Source organism: Ornithodoros turicata, chromosome 2 (genome assembly GCF_037126465.1).
Source record: "Ornithodoros turicata isolate Travis chromosome 2, ASM3712646v1, whole genome shotgun sequence".
NCBI lineage: Eukaryota > Metazoa > Arthropoda > Arachnida > Ixodida > Argasidae > Ornithodoros > Ornithodoros turicata.
Window position 1 is genome coordinate 54,424,134 of NC_088202.1, and position 23,691 is coordinate 54,447,824.

Consider the following 23,691-nt stretch of genomic DNA (forward strand, 5'->3'; position numbering starts at 1 on the left):
GGGGGACTCCGCCGTGCTGCCGACCAAGTGTAGTTCGTAAAGTCATCTAGTATATCTAATCTCAGGACAGTGTACATTCATAATTCAAATGTTCTTTAATTGCACTCTGTGGAAAAGGATATGTACGATACTGGCAACAGTGCAGTTATACATATAGTTCGATGATATAATTACGTAGAACATTTTGGGTTCGTCCGGTATAGTTATTCCCTCGGACTAGGGGGCCTGAAAAGTAGACACGGGTGTCATGCGGCTATGGGCGTTCTCTGAGTACAACTATTGAGGAACAATAAATATAAACTTACACAGCCGCCTGCTGTCGGCGTATGCTTGAACTGTAAGGGGTGTGCAGGAGCTGGTAGAACAGAGGGAGAAAAGAAAAATGCGAGTGTGACAAACAACTTTATTTGGTCAGTGTGATTGGGGAGTTTTCATCGTCAGGGGCGATACTGTCGAACAACACACTGTCTATTTATATGAAGAACGCCATGTTGGTGAAATCGATTTCGATACGATTAGTGACGTTGCTTTGCATTCTATTCACATTATCGTATCTGCTACGCTATGAGCATCCTCACGAGCCTCGCTGTTAATTGGGTGTTTGAGGCCCAAGCACTGTTTCTTTCCTCACATAGAAAATCCAACATATGTAAGAATGCAATGACGTACTTACCCTTATACATGGACTTGTTGTTAAGGTCCTGCTGTCTAATTAGAGAGGTTGTATTGAGTAAAACAAATTTTGATACAGGAACGTATTATTTACAAAGTCAATACAGGTTACGACACGGAGGGTGATTTGTTTTTCACACTGAACGGTGGTTCCCAAACGTATAGCGGTGACGGCGGCACATTCAACAGCGACACTATATAGGAAGACGCGTCGTAACTGTTACTGCATATGTTTGTGGCATTGTAATACTTTTATTTATTTGTGAAATACTACGTCTCCAAAATGGGCCCAGAAGATATGGGTTTTCATGAGTCATGAACACTGACGTATGCCGGGATACTGTAACATTCTGTGCTATGCCAACCTACAGCCATAACCTAACTCCATAACACGAGGAAATAGCATTGACTGCGGTAGTGGCTTATACAAACCGCGACACAACGGTTGTGTGTTACGCAGCCCTAGAATTCGGGTCACACCTCCTCTCTACTTTTTTACCTCTCTCCCTTTTCTGTATTTTTTTTTTTTTTTAAGCAGTGCCCCGGTGGTGGTGGTGCTGCTGCTGCTACTGAAAGGGCTCGACGTTGTCGGCCTGCTGGGTAACGTCACGACTGACCACCTGGGGGAATGTGCGTCCTGGGCCTGTCGACTTCTGAGGGAACTGTGCCGATATATGTCCGAAAGCGTCTGTGGAAAAACCCCAGACAGCACATCCGGCACCGGGATACGAACCCGGATACCTTCCAGTCTCGACGTGACATGGCCAGCACGCTAACCACTGAGTCACGCGAGCAGGTAGCAGAGCCCCGGTTTATGAAGCTCGTAGCTTTCTACTATGCAGTGAAGTGAAACATTGCTCGTGCCGCTTCCTTTACACTTGGTTTTGGGAACCTCCAAATCAGTTGCTTGCGTTCAAGAGGAATCAAATGACGCGCGTGCACAGTGCAAGGATCGACCTTTGTTTTTTCATTCGTTTCGTCTTGGGCTAAATAGAAGGGTCGCTAAACGTTTGGTAACCACCACTTTCAATCAACGTTCGTGCCTACCGTTAGATGAATGGGATGAAGACACGGTTCTCCCACGGCTTCTGTGAAGAGAATTAAGCCATCAATAAGGTTAAGGAGAAATTGCAGCGTGATCCCATATGTATTGAAGCTACTAAACGCATAGCGGACTGTGACACAAAGAAGAGGAACCAAACTTTCTCACCTTGGCACAAAGTCATTTTCTGGGGTTCTGAATGCGGCCGACCTTCCACCACCGAGGCTAGAAGACCTTCAAAGGAGCAAGGAGGAGACGTTTAACGTGCATCGAAGCTCTGTTTCAATCATCACTTTCATGCGATCAGCACGACGTTTTCGTTGTGCGCGGTATGTATTGTCATTGCACAATCAAATTTACAAAAACGACCGGAGAAAGCAGACATTCGACCCGGCGAGATCTCCTCGTGTGACGTACGCAGAACCGCGAGCAGTAGTAAGCTCCCATTGGCTACCGAAAATTCGTCTGCTGCTGCTCCGACGCTTCGGCCGCGCCGAGCTACGTGTCGCCTGATTGACATCGGGTGTGCGAACGTCACGAAGCGTCGTTGACTTCCCTCGTCCACTTATACGCTCTTTGTAGGAGTGGAGGGTTTCTAGAGGGTGTGCAGATCAGAGGTCCCTCTCTCGCACGATACAGGCCAGTACCAAGACCACCTAAATAGAGAAAACCTGCTTACTCATCGACGTGACGTAACAACTAAGAGTCCACCAATCAGGATCGTGTTTTCAACGGCGGTAGCCAATCACGAACGATCTTTCAGCGGTCGTAGCCGTGGAGACGAACCAACGCCGTCTGCCAGCAGTGATGGAACGTCCCCTCGTGCTAAACGTGAAAAATTTAAAATAAAGCTCAAAACCGTCCCATATGTTTCTCATGACTTATTTTCTGGAAAGTATGTGGCACTTTTTTGTCTGCAGATCCATGTCTACAGGTTCCAAGTTAGCTGCAATCATTTCCGAGTTATTGAATTCGCAGAACGGCGAATTGCAGCAGCTGACGAATTCTGACTATATATGTCCACGTAGCAAAGGAGGGAGAGAAGGCAATAAGCAGGCCTTCTATATCTAGGTGGCGTTGCCCGTACACACTCGTCGTTCTTTCGCAAGAACTTACGTTATTTGCTGCATGACGCGACGCAGCCAAAAACGAAAAGTTATTGACGGGCAGTACACATCTCCTTTAAAAGTATGTAGCGCATGTGCGCTTCACCACAATTGCGAAAACTGTCTTACGCGTCGTTGAGACGTTGTCGTACGGGATTGCGTGAAATCGGAGGGACACGTGATTGGGACGATAAACGTCTCCTTACCTGTCGTACCGGTCCGGTCGCGCTGAGCCTGCAATGGAATGCGAGTGTTGCGTTTCTTTTAAAAGATGATTGATAAAAAGGCAACAATAGTGGACTTGAACCCTCCAAATTTCGGTCAGAAATGGCAAAGCTCCACATCAACAGAGGTCTCACTGGACACGCGCTCATCCTCTCTACGATATAGTGAGTTTTATAATAGCGGTTGTCGGCAATGGGGAGCAAAACGTAAACGCTATATCGGACACAACGGGTCTGTTCGCACAGTGCTTATAGAATAGCGTTTCCGTGACGTAAACAGTAAAGCTACCTGGCTTGCGTACGTTACGGGTAGAAGTGAAGACTTAAAAAGGAGTGGAAAATAATAATAAAAAAAAAACACAGCGGAATTACTTATTCTAAGCATGCACTCTAAATCGTTTCACACCTTTAAAGGTGTAAAATAGGTGTATTAACAAAGATCACACCCCTTTCACACCCTACAACTTTGTTTTGGAAGTTCCTAAGGGTGTAACAATGGTGTACTACACCCTCAGGTGAAATATGGTCATTAGTGTGTCGCCTGGGTGTATAAAGGGAGTATGTTTATTTTTGATCACATGAACAAAAGTAAATATATACAACAACAGGGAACGGGAAATTACATTACAAAAGTGCATGGCGTGGATTTAAAACACGTCTACCATCAGATGATATATGCAGATTTAGAAGATCTGTTGAGAAAGTGCTTAAATTTCTTAGAACACGTTGCTCCACATTTCCAGACAGAACAAATACATGACAGTGCTCATCAGATACTCAACTGCAGTTAATGTTTGTATGAGAAAAGTGGTATCAGAGTTAATAACATATATGCCTGCAATCTCAACGAACACGGGTAAGTCCTCCTCGGAAGGTTCTTTTGCAACAACACAGCCATCAGCAAATACGTTATCATTACCAACTGCACTTTTCACATAGACTATAGATTCTGCGTGAATATCACGGTCATGAATGTAACTCTGAATTGCTTCTGGGGCATGTTGAAGTAGTATCTCCTTGGAACCATCAGTAGATGTGGCATTTCTGATGAAGGGTTGCGACCACACATACATTTGATAAGTATTTCTTCTTGCTAATGAAAGGGTTACGTTCTTAAAATTTCGAGTTTTTCTAGCAACATCTTTAAAATGCTAGTGTTTCCCTTCGAAACGCATACACCATAGAGCTAGGAGAGGACCAAACATCCTGATGAGTCGCGGTTAATGAACAATGTAATGCATTTTACAGGGGTTAGATATTTGTGGGTACCACACTGCAAATCCTTGAATAAATAAATAAATGCAACGTTCTAAGTAATTAACATGCACATGGGGGAGGTGCCTGCTCATGAGGTCTACAATTTCACGAAAGACTATATTTAGCTGCCATGCTTCATTGCCATACACAGCTGCCATGCCATACATGATTGTCTGTTTGTCGGCTGTGCATGTTAACACACATTTAATCACCTTGACGTGCATACATATATGGACCTCAATGTGATTACATGCAATATGCTGGTAATTGTGAATACACAGTTACCAGCATATTGCCACGAACCCAGCAGTTTTATTCAGCGTTACAGCCTTTACACCCTAATTACCATGAGGGTGTTAAAATACACCTTAAAAGGTGTGCGCCATGAACATTTTGATTTACACCCTTTAAGGTGTAAAACGATTTAGAGTGTGCTTTGTTCTTCCTAATAGAAAATTTACGCTATCTGACAACGCACGATTTTCTTGTAAATTACTCGGAATTACTCGTGAATTACGTTGCACCCCGTTCCATGTTCCAAATGCTAAATCAGTTTCTCGTGGTAGCGAGAGCAACGCAGAGCCGCAATATCAGCTTTGCGTGTCCCCACAGTTTCCAATAAATAGCGAGCTCGCGCAAAACGCAAAAGCAGAGTTTACGTTTTTGGCACGCGCAGTGGCGATAACGCTATTTCTCGCGCATGCAAAGCTCCTAAGCCGACTATTCTAAAACTCCCTAATATCGCTATTATAGGAAACATTAATCGTACAGGCGAACACAACAGAGGCTCGCCCACTCACACTGATACCACGTGTCACAAGACAAGTCGTAATTCTCTTCTATATATATGTATGTAAATAACCATGTTCAGCAACAACATCCGAGGCGGGCGGCATCCCTTTCAAATAACGGAATGTCCAAAATCGAATATTTGATCGAAATATGCAGTTGAGTATTATGGGCCGTGTTATTATGGTGCCTAACTTTTAAAGAAGTTTCTGGGTTTCACTGTTATCAGGTAATGTGCTACTTTGTGACCTGGATCTATCCATAGTTGCATTAAAAAGTTGCTATTTCTTGAACACTCTGTTAGCAACGGTTTGCTCGGACCAAGATAGGAAAATAAAGCATTATTCAAAACGTTTCACAGAATTAAGTCAACAAAACGTACCAGGAACGCTGCTCTCTGTTGAGCATGTCTGCACCCTGTAATGACCGTGGTACCGTTGGGTTAATGGGGTGCTTACGTCTCCCCATTGTTGCGAGCCCAGAGCCTGTAGGAAAGTACACAGGTAAGTCGACCATGTTATGGCGGGGACTAAGCTAATGTACGTCCGACGCTCGTGTTATGGACTCGCATTGTTAATTATAATTTTACCTCTCTGACAGACGAAAGTGCTCACCATGTTTGAAAGCATGGATGCTGTCCTGGAAGCTGGGGTGAAGCTGTTGGAGTTGAGGCAGAAAATGATAGTGACTCATTCCGATATCCTTAGCTAGTTCTATTATCTTGATGCGTCATCGCCATCTTATCTCAGCCAGTGGCCTCGCACTTTTGGGTTGGCCAGGATGCCTCACGTGATCCACTACGTACTACGTGCCCCCCTGAAGGCAACTAAGCCTGGGGCATGAATGATGAACGCGAAGCGCCCCCCCCCTCCCCCTCAAAAGCACTTTCTAAAGATTGCACAATAGCCAGAAACAAAATTAGGCATAGAATTTACATATTTGTGGTTTCCATCTTTAGCTATGCACAGATAGCTTCACTGTGTTACATAGGCGTTCTGCACAAAAAAAAAAAAAAAAGAAAAAATATATATAGAAAAAACAAAGTTCTAGAGCGAAGATTAGCTCGGCTATCGCTTTTTTTTTTCGCAGCCTTATGCGCTTCTGGGATCCCTGTCGTCCGCCTGCCTCCCACCCTGAGAAAGGCGTCAGGAACGACTGCACCCCCCCGGAACAGCTCTCCTACATGCGGCGCAGCGTTCACGCTATTCCAGAGGAAAACACTTCGAATTCAATACACTCATGTGGCCGCCTTTATTACATAGCTTTAGTGCATGCGCTGCATGTACGGGTTTGCTATGAGCAGTGTATATACGCTGTAGAGGGGTGATGGCAAGATGTAGTAACAGAGTATATATGCATTGCCGGAATATACAACTGCAAATTTCAGACGTATTTATCAAACGGCGCTAAATTTCAAGCCCTGAATTCAACTAGAACAAAAAGTAAGCTTCAAATCGAGGAAATAAACATGCACACAGATAACATTCTCCTATGCAGATTGCTTGCATGCCATTACCTCGCATTTGTTTGCCGATCTGGAAACGTCATTCTGTCCCGTTTTGGAGTAACATGCTTGGCAGAAGGGCGCGTTGCTTGAGGTACTGGAAATCAAAGAAAACCGTGCAACGAGTCATACAGGGCCGACGGGTTTATTAGATTGCCAGCAAATCATCAAAAAAAAAAAAAAAAAAAATAGCGACAGTAACTTTATTGCGATGGTGATGATGGCGGCATATACGGTACATCTCTCCAGCAGCTACTAATGATAGTTAACCGACACGATTCCGCTTTAAATGTCGCACTATTTTGACCTAGAATTTACGTACGTCTGTGCGATAGTTTACGTGGATGAGACTTAGGAAATTGAATGTAACGTTTCGGCGTTACGGAGGATAGCTTGTCCGAGAGCATATACAGCCAGAAACTGATCTACAGAAAGACCTTCGACGTCTACGGCTCCTCGACAAATTTCGTCCCAACACCCTCAAAGGCGTTCAATCACCAAGCAGCGGTCCGTCAACGTTGCCCGCGAGAAGATTTTCCGCTGTGGTCAACTAGTGCAGCAACGTACCAGCCAAAGACGTCAACTCGTTAACACAATGAAAAAGTACGAAAGTCACCCCACCCACCCACTCTCTCACGTGAAAAACGCATGCGAAAGAGCACAGGCTTGCCTCCCCTCTAGCTCGAAACTAATGTATCATATTGCAGCGTGGCTTCACACAGCAAATTAGCTTCATAACATTACAATTTCCTGCATGTTCCAATAAAGCGGGGAAGACCAACATTGTTGTACTGTGTCGATTGATTGACTGCGCCTGTGGAAACCCCAGGGAAAGCACTCAGACAGCACAGCCACGGGAATCGAACCCGGGTCACCTCCCGTTTTGCTGCACGCCCATATTTTGTTCCAGGAAAGGAAAGGAAAGTAAAATGTACACATTGGACACTTCGAGACTAGGAGGTTTCGTATGCCGTCTGGAATGGCGCCTCTCCCTGCGTTTTCTTGAGATGCTCTGAGGTAAATGTCGGCTCAGTTCCTTATGAAGTCGTCCCAGGACGCATTATCCACCCGGACAGCTTGACTCTCATATCAGCAAATAGATCTCCAATAGCGACGCCACTGTCACCTCCGAATGCTTCAGATCCGCTGAGACTATACCTAACATTTAGTCGATTTATAGCTGTGAACGATGGGCCAAATGCAGGGACCGCTATTGTTGCCCTATCCTCAGAGCTTATCCCGTCTCTCTTTCGAGGTCATGTGACAATTGTAAACGTGGCTTGACCCTCCGTGCGCTCCGACACTCGTTCATGGAGCAGGCGCACATTGTTCAGTGACAGCATGTGAAAGAAATGTTTGCTTTGTTCCTATATCTTAAAAATATATTTAGGATAGTCTCGATTATGAAGCAACCCCGCGTACCGACCAAGCTCTGACCAAATCAATCATATTTCGCGAGCTGTACTTTCTCTTGTGGGAAGTTTTACAACCCAGTATGTTGTTCTTTCTTGCACGAAAAAGTGCGAAACGTTAGTGAAATGGTCGCTAAACGTGCTTTCATAAATATTTTGTTGAGATTTAAGCGGGGATTTTCCCAGCACCCCGCCCCCCTCCACACACACACACACACTCCCAATATCTTGCTACACCCACCAAGATGCCTTTCAGGAAGGTCAAAAATGCCCGAAAAAGACAGCAGATGTGAGTACCGCCACCCGCTTGCGGGATACTAACAGTCCCCTCAAGTGTATAAAACGTAAGTCTTACCCGACACAGGCGCGATGGAGAACGTTGCAGGATGAGAAATAGGGGCGGATGTCCTGAAATGTAAGGTTTCTTTGTTAATTTTAAGAACACCACTGGTAAGTAGATTATATGCAGAGATTTCCTGAAATTTTCAGTTCCTCGCAGTTTGTCGTTCTTCCATTTTTTAGTATGTAACTTTACCCGACACATGCTTCGGTAACGCCGTGTCGGCTGGAAATAAGTAACGCTGCCTGCAGGGGCGGACCTGGAATCACTGATCTATCCAGACCCCCCCCCCCCCCTTACACCTTGCTAACTCTCCAAATGTTCGACAACATCCCATTAGCTTTTTCACCTGTGTACCCCTACAGGGGGTGCCCTTGCTGTGTCGGCTTTAGACACATGTCGGTAGTGATATGTTCGGCTGTACTGACGTAACTATAATAATGCCCCCCCCTCCCATTTTTTGTAGCACCCATCTGCGCTTGGGATTCTGGGTAACCTAATGCCTAGAATTGTTATGGCGAGGGCGCCCTCCTTGGACAACACGTTGCATACACGGCCTAAAGCCAACGAGTCACTCGGGGACGAAATAAATTAGGTACGGACTTGGCTTCCTGATATGCCTGCACGTGCAAAATGTGACATCTGATACACCTGGTCGACGCGCCGCGGTATCGGTGGTGCGAGTGTCGTGGGGAGAAATTTTGACCATGTGACCACTGCGGCCGTTTACGTCGCCCACGACGTCATCGCTCACCAAATAATACATTAAAAAATAATAATAATAAATAAAAGAAATACCGAGTGTTCGGGAGTACAGAAGCCATGAGGTTCACACTAAAACGGACGATGGGACAAGAACTCAGAACACGTTCCATTATCTTTTATGGTGATGTTGTGACGGTTCAGGCGGGCATTATATAGGCTCGCGTAGGACCTCTGTCAACACTTTCGACAGAGGTACGGTGGCAGACGAGCTGTATTGTGACCGTAGCCATCTCTAAGCGAGCTTCCGCCTGGGGCAGGATGAACGTGAAGCCCTCCTACAGCCACCAGGAACTTCATACGAACAACAACAACAACTTCTCTCGACTTCCACTTTGTTGCCTGACTTAGCTCACGCGACCTGCCGTCCGGTGCCCCCTCTGGAGAACTCTCACCCCACCCCCTGCCCGAACGGCTCTGCTGATGCCAGCGTCTCGCTATGTTGATTGGAAATGACCTGCGTATTAGGCTACCATTCATATATTTCTGTTAGTGTGTCTCTTTGTTACTCTTACAACTTCAGCGAGTATGCGAATATACATTACCGTTCTTGTTCCCGTCGTGCGAGCCGCAATTTCAGGTCGGCATTTTCTCTGAAACAAGAGAAAAGTTACCTTTCTTCTTGATGTCGTGTTCCTTACTTTTTCAATGCGCCGTAGTTGCTGAAACAAATAAGAAATAGAAATAATGTCGTGGTTCGTGTTTTAACCATAACGTATGTTGAAGCGTTTACCGATACAATTTCTTGGCGTCTTCTGTCAACTTTTCATACTTGCGTTTCAAAGATTTGAACTAAAGTAACAAATAAAGAGAAAGAAGAAACATGAAACGTGGCACGTACAAAGTGAAGTCAAAGGACGTGGGTCCGCGCAGAACTATTTGAATAATACCTGGCCCATGTAGTGGGTGGCCAGTCGTGTTAACTGAGACATTTGAAAATCAGTCACCTGAACAACAAGAAAAAAGGTTATCACATACATGTTATTTTCTCGTTGTTCAGTCATTTGCTCTGTTTTCCCACGTTTTCTTTTCGTTTCTGTCCCTAAATAACAAAACGAACAGACAAAACAGACAAAAGTGGTGTTACTTGCCATTTTTGCTTTTTGTATGAGCTCAGTAGGGTCCTTGAAGTAATCACGTACCTCAGCTGTTGTCTACATGTGTAAAGTAGAGAACCGTAATCTCACACTTTATCATACGTCGTGAGAGCTACATGTTACTGTAATATAGACTACCTGACTCGTAAGAGGGATAGATACGCAGTTGCTGTTGCATATTTTGCATTGGTTCCTTGTACCTAAATTGAATTGATTTTTGTTACCATATCTGCGGTAGAAGAGAAGTTACTTTCTTGCTAACGGTGGCCTTACATTCATCCTTGCAATTGGCGCAAAATATGTGCGCACAGTTCGTGATGTAAAATATCAAGTTTTTCGCCGGTAACGCAAAACAGTTGTTGCAGTAGGTAAGTCTGTTCATCGTGCATTCTCAATGCAACGGTCAACTTCTGCTATATGTGCGCCAACAGCGAACTGTAGCAGACGACAAGAAGTTGCACTCTTTTCACAGCCTGCGTGAACGCATATGTGAAATATAATTCAAAGAAAATGAAAATTGCTTTCTTCATCATCACCCTGATTTATCGGAAGCATTGTTTCAGGTGTACTATTGGACAGCATGCAGGAAAATCAGTCGTTACATGCCGTTCCAGATTTTGGTCGTGTCCGCCCAGCGAGGAGTCACGTGGTCACGTGTCGTCGTATTAAGTCAAAATCCAATCCATGCCGTGGCACAGGGCACAGGCAGCGTATGCTACGCTGTGTGTTCGACGCAAAGCGGGAAATATATAAACAAATGACTGACAAAGAGTATTCCTTAAAATTGTGGCATGCTGATGACCCACCTCCAAGGCACACACTCAATCTCAGTCCTATGTATTTCAAAAGGTGAGCTATTTGCGCATCGCCGAAGTTGCATTCAGTGATCTTGTATCGCCTCTCCTGCTCTGCAGACTGCAGGGAACTGCTTCAGGTGACGGTGGACGTCCTACATCTGATAACCCCAGGGTAAACAGAAACATCTCTGCTACTATGGATCGAAACGTTATACTAGCTGGGTTTCGCATCCTGAGGAGCAATGGGCCTGTGTATGACTGCATTTCTGATGTGGCAGTTTTTCAGGCGGCAAGGTTCGGGGACTTTCTGGAGAATCTCCGTGACGCTGGGACATGTTTTTAGAGTTGAATGGAGTTGAAGAGTTGAATTAAGAAGTTAGAAGTCAAATCAATTATGGAACTGTGAGCTAAAGACAGTTTCAGTGCTGCTTGCTGTGCAAACGTAATTATTAATTACAGAACTGGTACTTTCCAGAGCCCTTTCAGAATGTCCTGAGCTGCCTGCACTGTGAGTTCTCAGTGTCTCACACCTCTAGCAGGTTCGTTAACATTTAGTTTCTTGAGATGTGCACTCCACATTTTCGTTGCTGCTACCAAAGCGTGCATCCAATGGACAGTAGAGAAAATCAAAGCTCCTGATATGCACAGGTTCCAGAAGGTAAGGTACAAAGTAATGATGATGACATTCAACTTGCAAGCAAAGAGTGTGCAACTTCCACAGGGTACCTTGGCACTCTGGGGCCTCCTTTACCCCCCCTCCTTTCTGAATGCTCATAAATGGTAGTCAACCAGAATCGCAGGCATGGGGGGTGTTGCAAAAGATGAGGGTGGAGGGTTACAAGAGCTCAATGTATCATTATTGATAGGTGGCTGAACCTGAACGAACAAGGTCTCCCCTGCAGGGGGTGCAAAGAAATATGTGTTGCCAAACGTTTGGGGGGGGGGGGGGTCTGCATAAATCACTACTCATGAGTATGGGACAAGTGATATATGGGAGTCGTCTCGTGATAGTGGTCCCATTAAGACTATGCTTTGTACTCTCACGAAGGGAAGCGATGTTCCTCATATGATGAAAACGGCCATTGTCGATGAAGAATATGTAAGCTAACTGAACTAAGTGGAGTAGGTAAGTGAAGACGAAGCAGATAATATTACATCCTGTCTTGTTAGGTGGTTCTCATGCCCACCAAGAGATGATGATTATATTTATTTATTTATTTATTCATTTAATTATGTTAAGGGCCCCCATTGGAGGTTTTACATAATGGAGGGGCGAAACTTTGCTCTCTTTGCAGTTGCGACGAATACTTCGCGTTACAGACCGTAAACAACAGCAGTAATAACAGGACTAACACAGAGAGGAGTAACATCAGAAATAAGAATAGGCTACAATAATCACAAAATATATCAGACGGAAAGAAAACCAATAATGACGGTGGCTAGAGCAACAGAAGGAAACGAGAGATGATTTTAATGGTATGGGCGTGACTGCTTGAACCAGAGCATTATACAATGCGTTACGCTATGTAAAGTTGTGTAATGGCAGCCTCGAAACGAGCAGAATCATGAATATAGACAAGAAATTCCGGCCAAGTATGCTCACCTGCTGTCTCCGTTTGCTCACTCATGCTTTACTCATTTGTCACATTGAGCAAGAGTGAGCATGCTCATGAGTGTGGATAATTCATGTTGTGTGTGTTGTCATATTCCACTTTTAGTATACCCCATAGGGCACGAGTTGAACTCCAGCATTGCACTTCCTGTCTCCTGTTCCTTCTGGATTTCCTTGCAAACATTGTTTGAGACGTGATGGCACCATTACCTATGAAGTTTGCAGAGGAGAAACTAATGTGGGCCGCTTGCTGTGCAGCTCGGTAACAGAATGAGTCATGTCGCACTGTAGTGGTTTGGGTACTGTGGGGAAACATACACAAGAGCGTGTGATCTCGCGCAGTGCCTGCATTATGGGAATATGGCAGGATTCCAAATATTTAACGGCATAGAGGCAGCACGAGATAGAGACAGCACTGGATAGAAAAGTCTTTACTCCCTGAAAAGTTGAATGAAGTGAGAACCAGGTTGGAGTATCTTGCAGGAGGGCGAGGAATGTGAATGAGGTCCGGGACTGCGTACACAGAACCACAGACTTGGTGTCGTGGATGCGTTCCAGAACAGCAAACCAGGTTCAGCTGTCATGAGATCATGCCCGAGAGCAAGTGCCAGGAAGGAGCCACCATTGAAAAGCCGGGAGCCAGTGTCCAGAATCGATGTTGCCGCTCTCCCACGAGCCAGACCACCATCACGCTAGAACTGCGGCTGCCTCTTGCACTCTGGTTTGCTACCCATTCGTCTTTTCATCTCGTTCTCCTTGACCATGACGCACACAGCACACTACTTCTAGCGTGTGAAAAGTGAGTGAGAAAAGCACGTGAAAAATGGTGAGGTAATCCCCTGAGTTGGTATATGCATGCATTAACCCCCATATATGCAAGCACAAATAGGATAATATACTCATATTTCCCAAAACCATAGCAGAACGGGACAGACTGCCATCAAGAGCCTTTGACTCTGAAAGTATATCTAATTCCTACCCAGACGCTTGAGGTTGTTTCTTGGTTTTAGCTATATCATTATCTTATTAGTTACTTCTAATGTTTATAGTGCACTTTTGGTTTTTATGCATCTTGAATATCGGGTTTTATTTGAGAAGCCGTAAAACAGGGTAATGCCGGGAGGAAAATAACATAAAAGCACTTCCCACATTTCAGATGAATACGAGACGGTGAGCCTCCGTCCCGAGTGTGCAGCACTTAGCGTTCTCTATTCGTCATATGGGTGGCTGAGTTTGCACTTTGGCAACCTCATTTTTGGGGTTTCTAAGGTTTTACTCAATGTAGCAATGATGCAAACCTAGGGAAAAATTGGGTTTTATCTGGTTTAACCTTAAAGGGGCACGAAACAGCTCGACAACCATTGTCCAATTATTATGCTCCATGAAAGAACGCAACTCACGGTATCCGAATACGAAATTTATTTACTTCTAGGCAGTATCTTTACCAGGAAACAATGCCACTCAACGAGCATAATCCGTGTGATCCTCTCCTTCATCCTTGGAACGGGGTCACGTCCACAATGTTCCAACGTTTAGCAACACTGCATTCCAGGCGCTGGAGGTGGGGGAGATTTTGCTCTCAAGGCCATTGACGGGCCCTACTGAGACAAGCTGCAACTCGTTAAGGAACCAGTTGAGGGAACATCGTGCTGACCTCGCGCAGCAATACAGCACCGAAAACATAGCGCACACATGAAATGGAACATTGCAGGCTTTTTGTACCGTTTGATCTGGCTACCTTAGGATTGACAGGTGGAAAGATGTTTAGAATTGACTTCACTTCCCGATATTACAACAATATCAGAGTATAAGCATTCTGCATTTTGAATGGTTGATGGTACATGACGTCAAACTGCCATATGACTATTGCCGCCAGTGCATCACAGAGCGGGGCACAAGCGCGAAAGAGTGCAGTGAATATTTGGTCTGTTTGGAGCCATTATTTACTTTTTCGTGGCAACAATTTTAGGAAAATGTTCACCATCGGCAACATATCACAATGCATTAAAAAAAAGTGCACCTCCGATGCACGTTTATTGTTCCTCTAAAACATGAGGCTGTATGTGTACGTGCAGAGGTTGGTACTTGTGACTCCTGCTCACTCCTGCTCCTCATCTCAGCTCCTGCTCATCTCTCAGTTTGTTCACACATGCTTTACTCATTTGCCATATTGAGCAAGAGCGAGCATGCTCGTGAGTGTGGTTTTTACCAAATAAGCAGTTTGGACATATTTGTCGAGAATGCCACATTCTTCTGTGCAGTAGCTGTGGCCATTTTGACCATGAGACTGCCCCTTGCCCTCCAGATATTGAGAAGGGCTTCATGGTCTATTGCGATGGTTAGGATGATAGTAGGGGGGATCCACTTAGTGGTACTCATCTATCTGACCTGCATAGTGCCTGCAGTAATCCGGAGTCTTTTCATTTCTGCTCAGCTCTCCGGTTGCTCACTCGTGCTCGCTCATTCACTCACTCCCCGCTTCATTCTTTGTCTGCTCACTGAGGCTAACAGTTCATTCGCCACATTGAGCATGAGTGAGCATGTCTATGAGTTAGTTTTACCGAGGTATGTGTGTGTTTAGTGCTGCCAGATCGGTTCTTTGTGTGTATCAGTGTCAGCACCTGTGCTTGGGCCCTTCTCTGCAATATTCTGTACATAAAATTAAATAAATAAACATAGCAGCAACATTAGACGTTCAAACCAGTCTGAATCTGTTCAACAAAACAAAAGTTCCAGTTGGTTGACACTGGTCAAAAACAAGTGTGATTTTAGTGATGTTATATTGTAGAAAATATCTGGAGAAATACGAACAACAGCATATATATGCAAGTTGATTCATGTTTGAAATGGTGTTCATGTTGAAAACAAACTGTCACTCCCTCCACAAGAAATTTTGGGATCACCTGATACGCTATGCCAAGAATGCAAAAGTACTAATTGTGGTAACAAGTGTGGACTAATATACAATTTATCTGCCTTTCTGTGCATTATATTCCTAACGGTGGTATCATTGTGTGCTGCCTACTGATTTGCCTTGATGAATACCGTTTTGTATTTTACAAGGGGCGTTCATCAAGTTCTATGTCTAGGTGTGATGCAATACAGTGATAGTATGGCAATGATGCATCATTATTCAGTGTCAAAACTACAAATTGCATGGCAGTGTGCTTGCATTAAATTTCGTATCTCACTCTCAGGGCAGAAATATCAGCAAGTAACAGCCGTGTGCAGTAATTGAATCTGTCAAAGGAAGGGGCAACACTACCCAGTATTCATTAAAGTGTAATGGCACGGTCTGTCAGTATATTGAGAGACCCTGGTAACGGCCAGTGCAGTAGTGGGAGAAATGAGATCGGCCACATTGCGTGCTTCCACGTTTGGCGGGATATTCCGTGCGGTTGGCCGATAAACTGGTTATTACCAATCCTTCTCCTGAGTCCTACTTCTGCAGTGCCATAAAAGCGTGAAAAAATTTCGAATGTTACTAGATTGGGTTAGGTGTAACAAGAAAAATATGGGGATGTTTGCTCTTACAGCGGAGGAGCTGGCTACCCCGAATCTTTCGTACGTGAAAGTAAATAAGTATGAACATAGCAGGAGCAGGCAAGCTAGCTGGTGTCGAATTGATGTTAACATTGCCTTGAGCTTGAGGGGAAAACACAGGACAAACACAGGACGAGATGAACAGATAGACTCACGAAGCTGGTTCGTGAGTCTATCTGTTCATCTCGTCCTGTGTTTCCCCTCAAGCTCAAGGCAATGTTAACATCAATTCAATAAGTATGTAGGTGTATGCGACCGTTGAAAGGTATCGTTGGAAGATTATCCCTTGTTCTTCAGGTTGGTATAGAATTTGGTTTAGTTCCAGTTGACAGTGTTGAATGTCGCAGTGCTGACTTTGCGATATCATGGGGAATAAAGAGTATATCTGGGGATCGTAAGTTTGTGAGATTCATGTGTAGCTGCAATGGGGGTGCTGTGAAAGTATAACTTGTGTGACAAGGCAAGTATGTTGTGGAGAGAACAAAGGCCAGAACTCAAAGGGGCATTAGTGAGTGATGGAAGAGGGTGGGTAGCTGTGAATGTTCCTTACCTTTCGTGCGCTTAGGATGAGAGTATATTTGCAGGAACCTCTCAGGGAGAGCTATCTCGGTTCAAGGGCAGAAGGAGCCTGCAAAACTTTTACTCGCAGTGCTGGCAATACTCACGTCTCCATTTTTTCCCAGGGTCTGAGTATTTCGCACTTGAGGTTGACTGTACAGATCCCAATCCAGTAAGGAATTGTTTCTTTATGGCTAATTGCCGCAGGCAGAGAAATGTTATTCCAGCCCCTCGTTGACTTTTGACGAGCAATAAGCGACTAAGCAAGGGATATTCCCAGGATTTTCATCTCGGGCGGGGGGTGGTGCTGGGAAAATCCCTGGATTAAGCTTCCTGGCGGTGGTGCAGGTGAAACTGCTTGAAGCTGGCTGCGTTGGCTAGGGCGGGAAGCGTTGAAGCGCTAGGATCGGGTTGGTGGAGTAGCAGGCGAGCGTCGATTGTTTTCGTTCGAGCGAGGATGATCTTGAACATACATAGGGGGATATACACAAAAACAACGACAAAAGAAGGAAAGAATTGTGTGATCCCGTTAATACGGAATTTCTCAGTTCGAGCTGTTGCAACGTCATGAGTTTTTCAATATGTTAGACGCCCGGGAATTTAAACATACGAACTCGTGCAATATGGTTAATTCCCACGAGATTGCATGGCCGCGCCCGACTACGCACCCGGAGGGAATCGCAAGGCAGTGCGCCAGCTGACGCGCGTTGCTGGCGTCCTCTCCTTTCGTCGTTCCAAACAGTGGTGGTAGCAAAAGTATTATAGGTTCTGGTTGAGACAAAGGTTCGGTTCCGACTCAGTTCCAGGGCGACGTATGTATCGATTCAAAACCGGTTCTCGTAAAGGTTAACCAGTTCGTTGTATTAATATGTGTGATATGGATCTTCTAGGTGCAATCTAAAAAAATCTTCTGGCGTAGCAATGCGTGCAGTAACTAAAGGTGTCAGGCTTCGCACAAAAATGAGAAATGGAAAAATTGAAAAAGAAAAACAGTTTCGGATTTTTTTTCTCGACATTGTAAAAATTGCCCAAAATTTCCAATTTCGAAAATAAAAACACAAAGTTGTGCAAATAACCAAAACCTTTACAAACCATATCCTTTTTCGAGTTAGACGAAATAAAAGCTATTCCTCTTTTTATTGATCGGGTGAACGCTGGTATATTCTCACACACACACACACAACAAAAAGTTTATTTCAAGTTTTCTTTTCGTTCTTTTTTTTAAGTAGAAAATTTAAGAAGAGCGTTCTCCCATTTTGACAAGGCAAAATTTCCGGGAACTTTGCATCTCTAGATAACAACTTTCTTGCCTTTGCTGATCCTAGTCAAGTCTTCCGCTAATAGTTACACAAACCTAAAGTAATCATATTTCTTGGTTTCACCGGCTATCCTTCGAGGTACCTCCATTACCTAACCTCTTCGGAGGAAAATAGACTTTCTTGGTTCGTTTTATTTGTTGCGCTAAATAAATAAAATATATGTTTGTGCATTTGTACTTGTCCTCTCCAGACTCAGGGAAATGCACAACCTACCATATAGACCTACTGCGCTTGTCCGTCGATGGGGGTTGTCCGTCCTGCGCTCGCCTGATTTCGGCTCATTTGCATGGGAAAACCTGGTGATGGACGCTCCAAAGTTCTTTCACTCCACTTTAACTCGCTCACTTCTCGTAATCTCCATCACATGAGGAGAGCTCAACTTTCCTCATATCATGCTCATCAGTCATCACGCTCTTGACAACCCACGGAACTGTAAGATGAGGCGCGTCATCCCCACATCCCCACCAGCAATGGTGTATTGCCACTGGCGATAAAACTTCCCATTCATAATCTAAATAAAGTTGTTGATGTTGTTGGCAACATCGTGCGCGTGAGCACCCGTAGAGCTCAGCTAGAGACGGCCTAGAGAACTAGTGACTCTATAGGCAAGCCGAGCCGAGTGGGTATGAGTAAACAAACGATGAACTGAGCGGCAGGGTTGTTATAGCTACTTATAAAAAGTATCTGACTTGCAGTTACAGATAAATCGGTTTAAATGTACCGGAGTTATACAGCTACAAATACCCCGTGCAAGATATAATACACTGATACCCGCTACAGATACGTAAAAAATGTACTCAGTACGAAGCAGTTACTTTTTCCATTCATTTTCGTATCTTCTGTTTGCACGAAAGGAGCACAGTCACTTCAAAATTCTTCTCCCGCCATGCGGGTTCGAAGATTTGAGCCGACAAGACACCCCGCGAGCTAAATACCCGCTCCACCGTGCGTGACACTGCTTGGCAACGCAGTGTTATATTTGAGAAATACAGACTATAGAGCACAGCACGGTGTCGGGCTTACCCAAAAGCCCGGGCCCGACCGAGTCAGTGGGTAAACCCATATTTTTGCGAGCATATGGGCTGGGCTCGGGTTTGACCATTACGGGCTCGTGCCGGGGCCCGTACCTTGGGGAGCCTAAATCGGGCTCGAACCTGCGTTACCCCACTGTTCGTTAGCCACGGTCAACTTTTACAGCCCACTACACTGGGCTAAGCCGGGCCGGGAGAACTAGAAATTATTCGGACTTGGGCTTGGCTCGGGCGGGTAAATCAATGGAAGGCCGGGTTCGAGCCTAAGAATATGGCCCGTGCATTGCTCTAATATAGACTAAACTGGGATTGGTTGCAAAGCACTCAGGTCAGGTTGCCTCCGAGCCGTTTATAGAGAGAGTTTGGCCATTAGGAGGAGCCTAACTTGAACCGCGTCATGCGACGTCATGGCTGAACGATCTCCCTCGCCGCGCTCTACACGAGGAGGAGGAGGAGTGTCGTTGGGAGGAACCCGAGAGGTCTGCCTGCCTGATTAGTGCATGTTTTTCGGGAAGGGAAAGGTGGTGGAGAGGAGGAGAGGAAAGGGTGAAGTGGAAGACCGAGCGGAATCCGCTCGGGGGGAGGATAGCTGCGTCCATGGGCCGACTTCAGGGGAACTGTGCCGGCATACGCCTATTACGCATCTGAGGGAAACCCAGGAAAAACCCCAGACGGCACAGACGGCCCGCGGATTCGAACCGCGGACCTCCCAGTCTCCAGGCGCACGCGTTACCGCTGCGCCACCGGAGCTGGTGCGCTCTGGAGCGCACTGCTGGAGCGCTCTGCGCGCTGGTGCGCACCGGAGCTGGTGGTCGGTTCTGCGCATATCTCCTCTCCCGGTTACTCCACTCGGGAAGCCCCATTGACTACGGCGGCGCCTTCCCTCTTCCCTCTCATTTTCTCCTCTCATGCGCAGAGACGCACTTGCACAGCGTATTGTTGTCCAGTCATTATGGTCACGATGCGAGGGGGAAGACACGTGTGCACCGCGTCCTTCCGAGACCCCTCCGTCCTTGAATCCTTTCAGTTGGTAACAAAGACCTCATTTCAGGCGCCTGTGAGTGATAAGTCGGCGACCCTCGTAGATTACATTGAGCGCAGTGGTGGGCAGTATCGCAGATACATGTATCTTCGATACAATCTTTCGATACTAATAATAATAATAATTAGGTGTTTACGTCGAGAGACAACTGAGATCATGAGCGACGCCACAGCGGTCGGTCTGTGGATTGCTTTTGCCCACCTGAGGGTTCTTTAACGTGCGATGAAAGCTCATCACACGGCACCCCGTATTTAACGTCCCTCGCGGAAGACGGCGTGTCTAAGCAACTTGTACCCTGCCACCAAGTTGCTGACGTCCTCGGCCGGGTTCGAACCCGTGATCTCGGGATCAGAATCTTTCGATACATTTTGTGTATCGGTATTAGGTATCGCGTGCCAAAAATGAGAGTATCGGTATCGAAAATACATTTTTAGTGTATCGTGTATTTTAACGATACTCGATACTAAAAAAAGACGCAAATATTGATGCTGTTGTGAGACTTAGGCGGTAGTACAAGCCAGGCCGCAGCGGCGTAGACATGTCGACCATAAATTCGTTCGAAGCTTACGTCCGCGTGCGCGCTCCATCGTCAAGGTCGTCCGGAGAGGGGGCCCTGGGCCCTGCCCTGGGACGCGCTCGTGGGCGTGCGCGGCTTCTAGTTGGTTCCAGAAGAATCTCTTCCGTCTCTTTCTACGGCGGGCGCGCCGAAAACGCCTTCCACAGGACCAACCTCACGGCTTCTGGAACTGCGCTGCCTGACGTCCCCCTCCTCAGTGCGCAAGAGCACGTCCACTTGACTTGAAGTGTGGATTCCGCGTCTGCCATGCGGAAAGAATAACCGCCGGCTTAGCTTGAGCACTGTAACCCGTTATACAGCTCACAATTCACAACTGCCAACTAAGAAAATCAAGTGAGAGCTGAGCACGGAGTGAATGAGCGTGAGTGAGCAAACAGCTAGAGCTGAGGGGGGAGTGCGTGAGCATGAGTAGGCAAGCAAAGAGCTGAGCACGGAGAGAATGGGCGTGAGGGAGCAAACAGCTAGAGCTGAGGGGGGAGTGCATGAACATGTGTAGGCAAGCAGAGAACTGAGCACGGAGTGAATGAGCGTGAGTGAGCAAACAGCTAGAGCTGAGGGGGGAGTGCATGAGCATGTGTAGGCAAGCAGAGAGCTGAGCACGGAGTGAATGAGCGTGAGTGAGCAAACAGCTAGAGCTGAGGGGGGAGTGCATGAGCATGTGTAGGCAAGCAGAGAACTGAGCACGGAGTGAATGAGCGTGAGTAAGCAAACAGCTAGAGCTGAGGGGGGAGTGCGTGAGCATGAGTAGGCAAGCACAGAGCTGAGCACGGAGTGAATGAGCGTGAGTAAGCAAACAGCTAGAGCTGAGGGGGGAGTGCATAAGCATGTGTAGGCAAGCAGAGAGCTGAGCACGGAGTGAATGAGCGTGAGTGAGCAAACAGCTATAGAGCTGAGGGGGGAGTGCGTGAGCATGAGTAGGCAAGCAGAGAGCTGAGCATGGAGTGAATGAGCATGAGTGAGCTGCAGTCACGAGTGCCCACCCTCACCGATTCCCGTACGTCAAACTTTGATGAACGACATCGCAGATGGATTTGGCTATTATTTGGGAGTAAAAAGTGCATCGAGAAAGACTGGCATGTTCTCATGTGGAGAGTGCAGTTTAGACACTCTTCTTTGCTGTGCCTTTCATTTTGTCGCATTTGTTTCGCCGCAACGACGTCTTCATCTCAGCCAACTCAGAGCTCTTGCGTGTACGCTTCTTGCTGCATTTACTTCTATTCATTAATGCTTGTACAGCTGTACTGTTGCAGCACAGAACAACGCTGAAAGCGAAGTACGCAGTGGAAAAAAAAATAATAAAGAAAAGTCTGTCAAATCTAAGAAGATCGGACACGGGGCGAATGGGGATACGGCATGATCCCATGCAGCAGGGGCAGGCTTTTCTAGTATCGCAATGTTTCTGTATGAAATGCCGCGGTGTCAGTGACTCACATATCGCGGATGTGTTGAAACGCGCTATACTTAGAACGCTGATAAGGTGTGAAAGTTGACAAAAAGTGATGCACTGCGAAACGCTGAAATCGCGAAGTTGTGAAAAGAATATCTCCTGTGTGCGTTCGAAGGGAAACACTGCCATGCCATTCCTGTGCTCCAATCGAGATATTATTTTTGTCTTTTGCTCCTCTCAGTCGAATATTTATTCGTCGCCTGTGTAGCTGTCTTTATCTCGCCCTTTTTTTTTATCGGGACAACAAGGATTTAAAAAAAAGCTCAAAAAAGTATTGAATCCCTTCGCTATAATTTTTGCGTCGTATGACAGCGGTGGTTATTCAGGTCGTGTGAGTCTGGGAGGGGTTCCAGGTTTGATTCGTCTCCTGTGCAGGCATTCATTAAAAGGTGCTAAAATATGGTACGAGATGACCACACCTGTATGGTGGACTTCACCTCGTGTGGTGAGCTACTGGTCAGGTAATAACTACATATAAACCAGGTTTGTGGCTCCAGCGCCAGGTATATTCTGAAACACGCTGCTGCGCACGTGCTTCATACCCCAGAAAACACACATGTTTTACAAATAACGTTCGGGGATGGTGACAGCATTTTACCTTGAATGCGTGTGTTCCAATGATCATGTGTGTATAACATAAAAGTCAAGCCTGTCATACGGTCCGACGAAATGAGATGAAAGCTTGAAGCCCACACATTTAAAAACCCATGTCATACATATATTCATGCAATCATATATTCCACGCGTTCCATATATTCATACATTCGATACAACTTGTGTTTATAGCGCGCAGAGAATATCGTAACTGAGCAATATGAAGTAACTTCGAACTGCTAGCACAGAAACCATTCTATAAATAACTGTGACATCGTTATAATTACGAGAAAAAAAAAACGAAAGAAAAGATCTGTTACGACATTGAGGTTAGCTCTAGGTACATTTTGTTTGACATACAGAACCGCAGTGACAAACATTATAGAGATCGAGTGGAATCTGCCTACTGGAACATATGCACGTTCTGTAGTTTTCTTCCCTGATAAGCACACTGGTGAAGGGAACAAGACAAGTTGAAAAAAATTCTCCACTTCTTCATTTTCACTCATTTTGAAGCGATTTCAAAAGCTCAAATGTCCAGAAACTGAGCCAAGCACGTTTTCGAGTATACGATTACCACAGCGAAAGCACCGGCTCATGCCGCGCATCCCCACTAAGGGCAGTTCATGGAGCCGTCGCATGGTGGCGACACTGTTCGATCTCGAGGCGAATACGGGAAATGTCGGCCCAGAGCGCACGTTAGTATTTCACGTACTGATTTTCACTACAGTCCTGTTCCAGTGCAACGAACTCATTTCATTGTAAGATTAGGAACGTAGTAAAAACGTCTAATGTAGTAATGGAAACGGATGGAAATTATGTTTTCTACTGATGCGCAAACATACACTACAGGGAGCAGTGATATGATATCAGGCTGACAGCAACAGCAGAATTCTCTGGAACAAAATGTTTTATGTTCAAGTAGCCTTCCCATGTGTTATCATGTTTACCCAGTCGCGAATAAGC

General features: G+C 45.7%; 2 protein-coding genes and 1 long non-coding RNA gene across 5 annotated transcripts in view; 2 read left to right on the forward strand and 1 right to left on the reverse strand.

Annotated features, from left to right (window-relative positions):
* LOC135385425 (neprilysin-1-like) overlaps window positions 1-5,660 on the forward strand; it is a 30,531-nt gene extending 24,871 nt beyond the window's left edge. The window contains exon 8 of the mRNA XM_064614734.1: window positions 5,452-5,660. Coding sequence (XP_064470804.1) covers window positions 5,452-5,457 — 6 coding nt within the window. The 3' untranslated portion in view covers window positions 5,458-5,660. The remainder of the gene's footprint in view (window positions 1-5,451) is intronic.
* Window positions 83-10,050, reverse strand: LOC135385426 (uncharacterized). Its single transcript, XM_064614735.1, has 14 exons — window positions 9,999-10,050; window positions 9,842-9,900; window positions 9,750-9,770; window positions 9,654-9,701; window positions 8,362-8,414; window positions 6,607-6,691; window positions 5,705-5,747; window positions 5,473-5,575; window positions 3,027-3,054; window positions 1,883-1,948; window positions 1,720-1,760; window positions 674-708; window positions 306-355; window positions 83-225 (listed from the first exon to the last, which is right to left on the reverse strand). The coding sequence occupies exons 1-14, from the start codon at window positions 10,038-10,040 to the stop codon at window positions 204-206; spliced, it is 696 nt and encodes a 231-aa protein (XP_064470805.1). The 5' UTR covers window positions 10,041-10,050; the 3' UTR covers window positions 83-203.
* Window positions 10,051-10,864: 814 nt separating this feature from the next.
* LOC135385427 (uncharacterized) lies at window positions 10,865-15,591 on the forward strand. 3 transcript variants are annotated; one of them, XR_010420405.1, is made up of 3 exons: window positions 10,879-11,054; window positions 11,120-13,413; window positions 14,047-15,591. It is a non-coding gene; the product is annotated as an uncharacterized LOC135385427 (long non-coding RNA). The 3 variants fall into 3 exon arrangements; XR_010420406.1 differs by having other exon boundaries at window positions 11,120-11,404; window positions 11,478-15,591; XR_010420404.1 differs by having other exon boundaries at window positions 10,865-11,054; window positions 11,120-15,591.
* The last annotated feature ends 8,100 nt before the right edge of the window (window positions 15,592-23,691 follow it).

What these genes read in the sequence shown, in the direction of transcription:
- LOC135385426 (XM_064614735.1), bottom strand. Translation starts at nt 10,040, where the DNA reads ATGTCTCAGTTAACACGACTGGCCACCCACTACATGGGCCAG. An exon ending in AACTACGGCGCATTGAAAAA is followed by an intron (nt 9,702 to 9,749) that starts GTAAGGAACACG and finishes CTCTTGTTTCAG; the next exon opens with AGAAAATGCCGACCTGAAAT. An exon ending in CGCCGACAGCAGGCGGCTGT is followed by an intron (nt 226 to 305) that starts GTAAGTTTATAT and finishes TCTACTTTTCAG; the next exon opens with GCCCCCTAGTCCGAGGGAAT.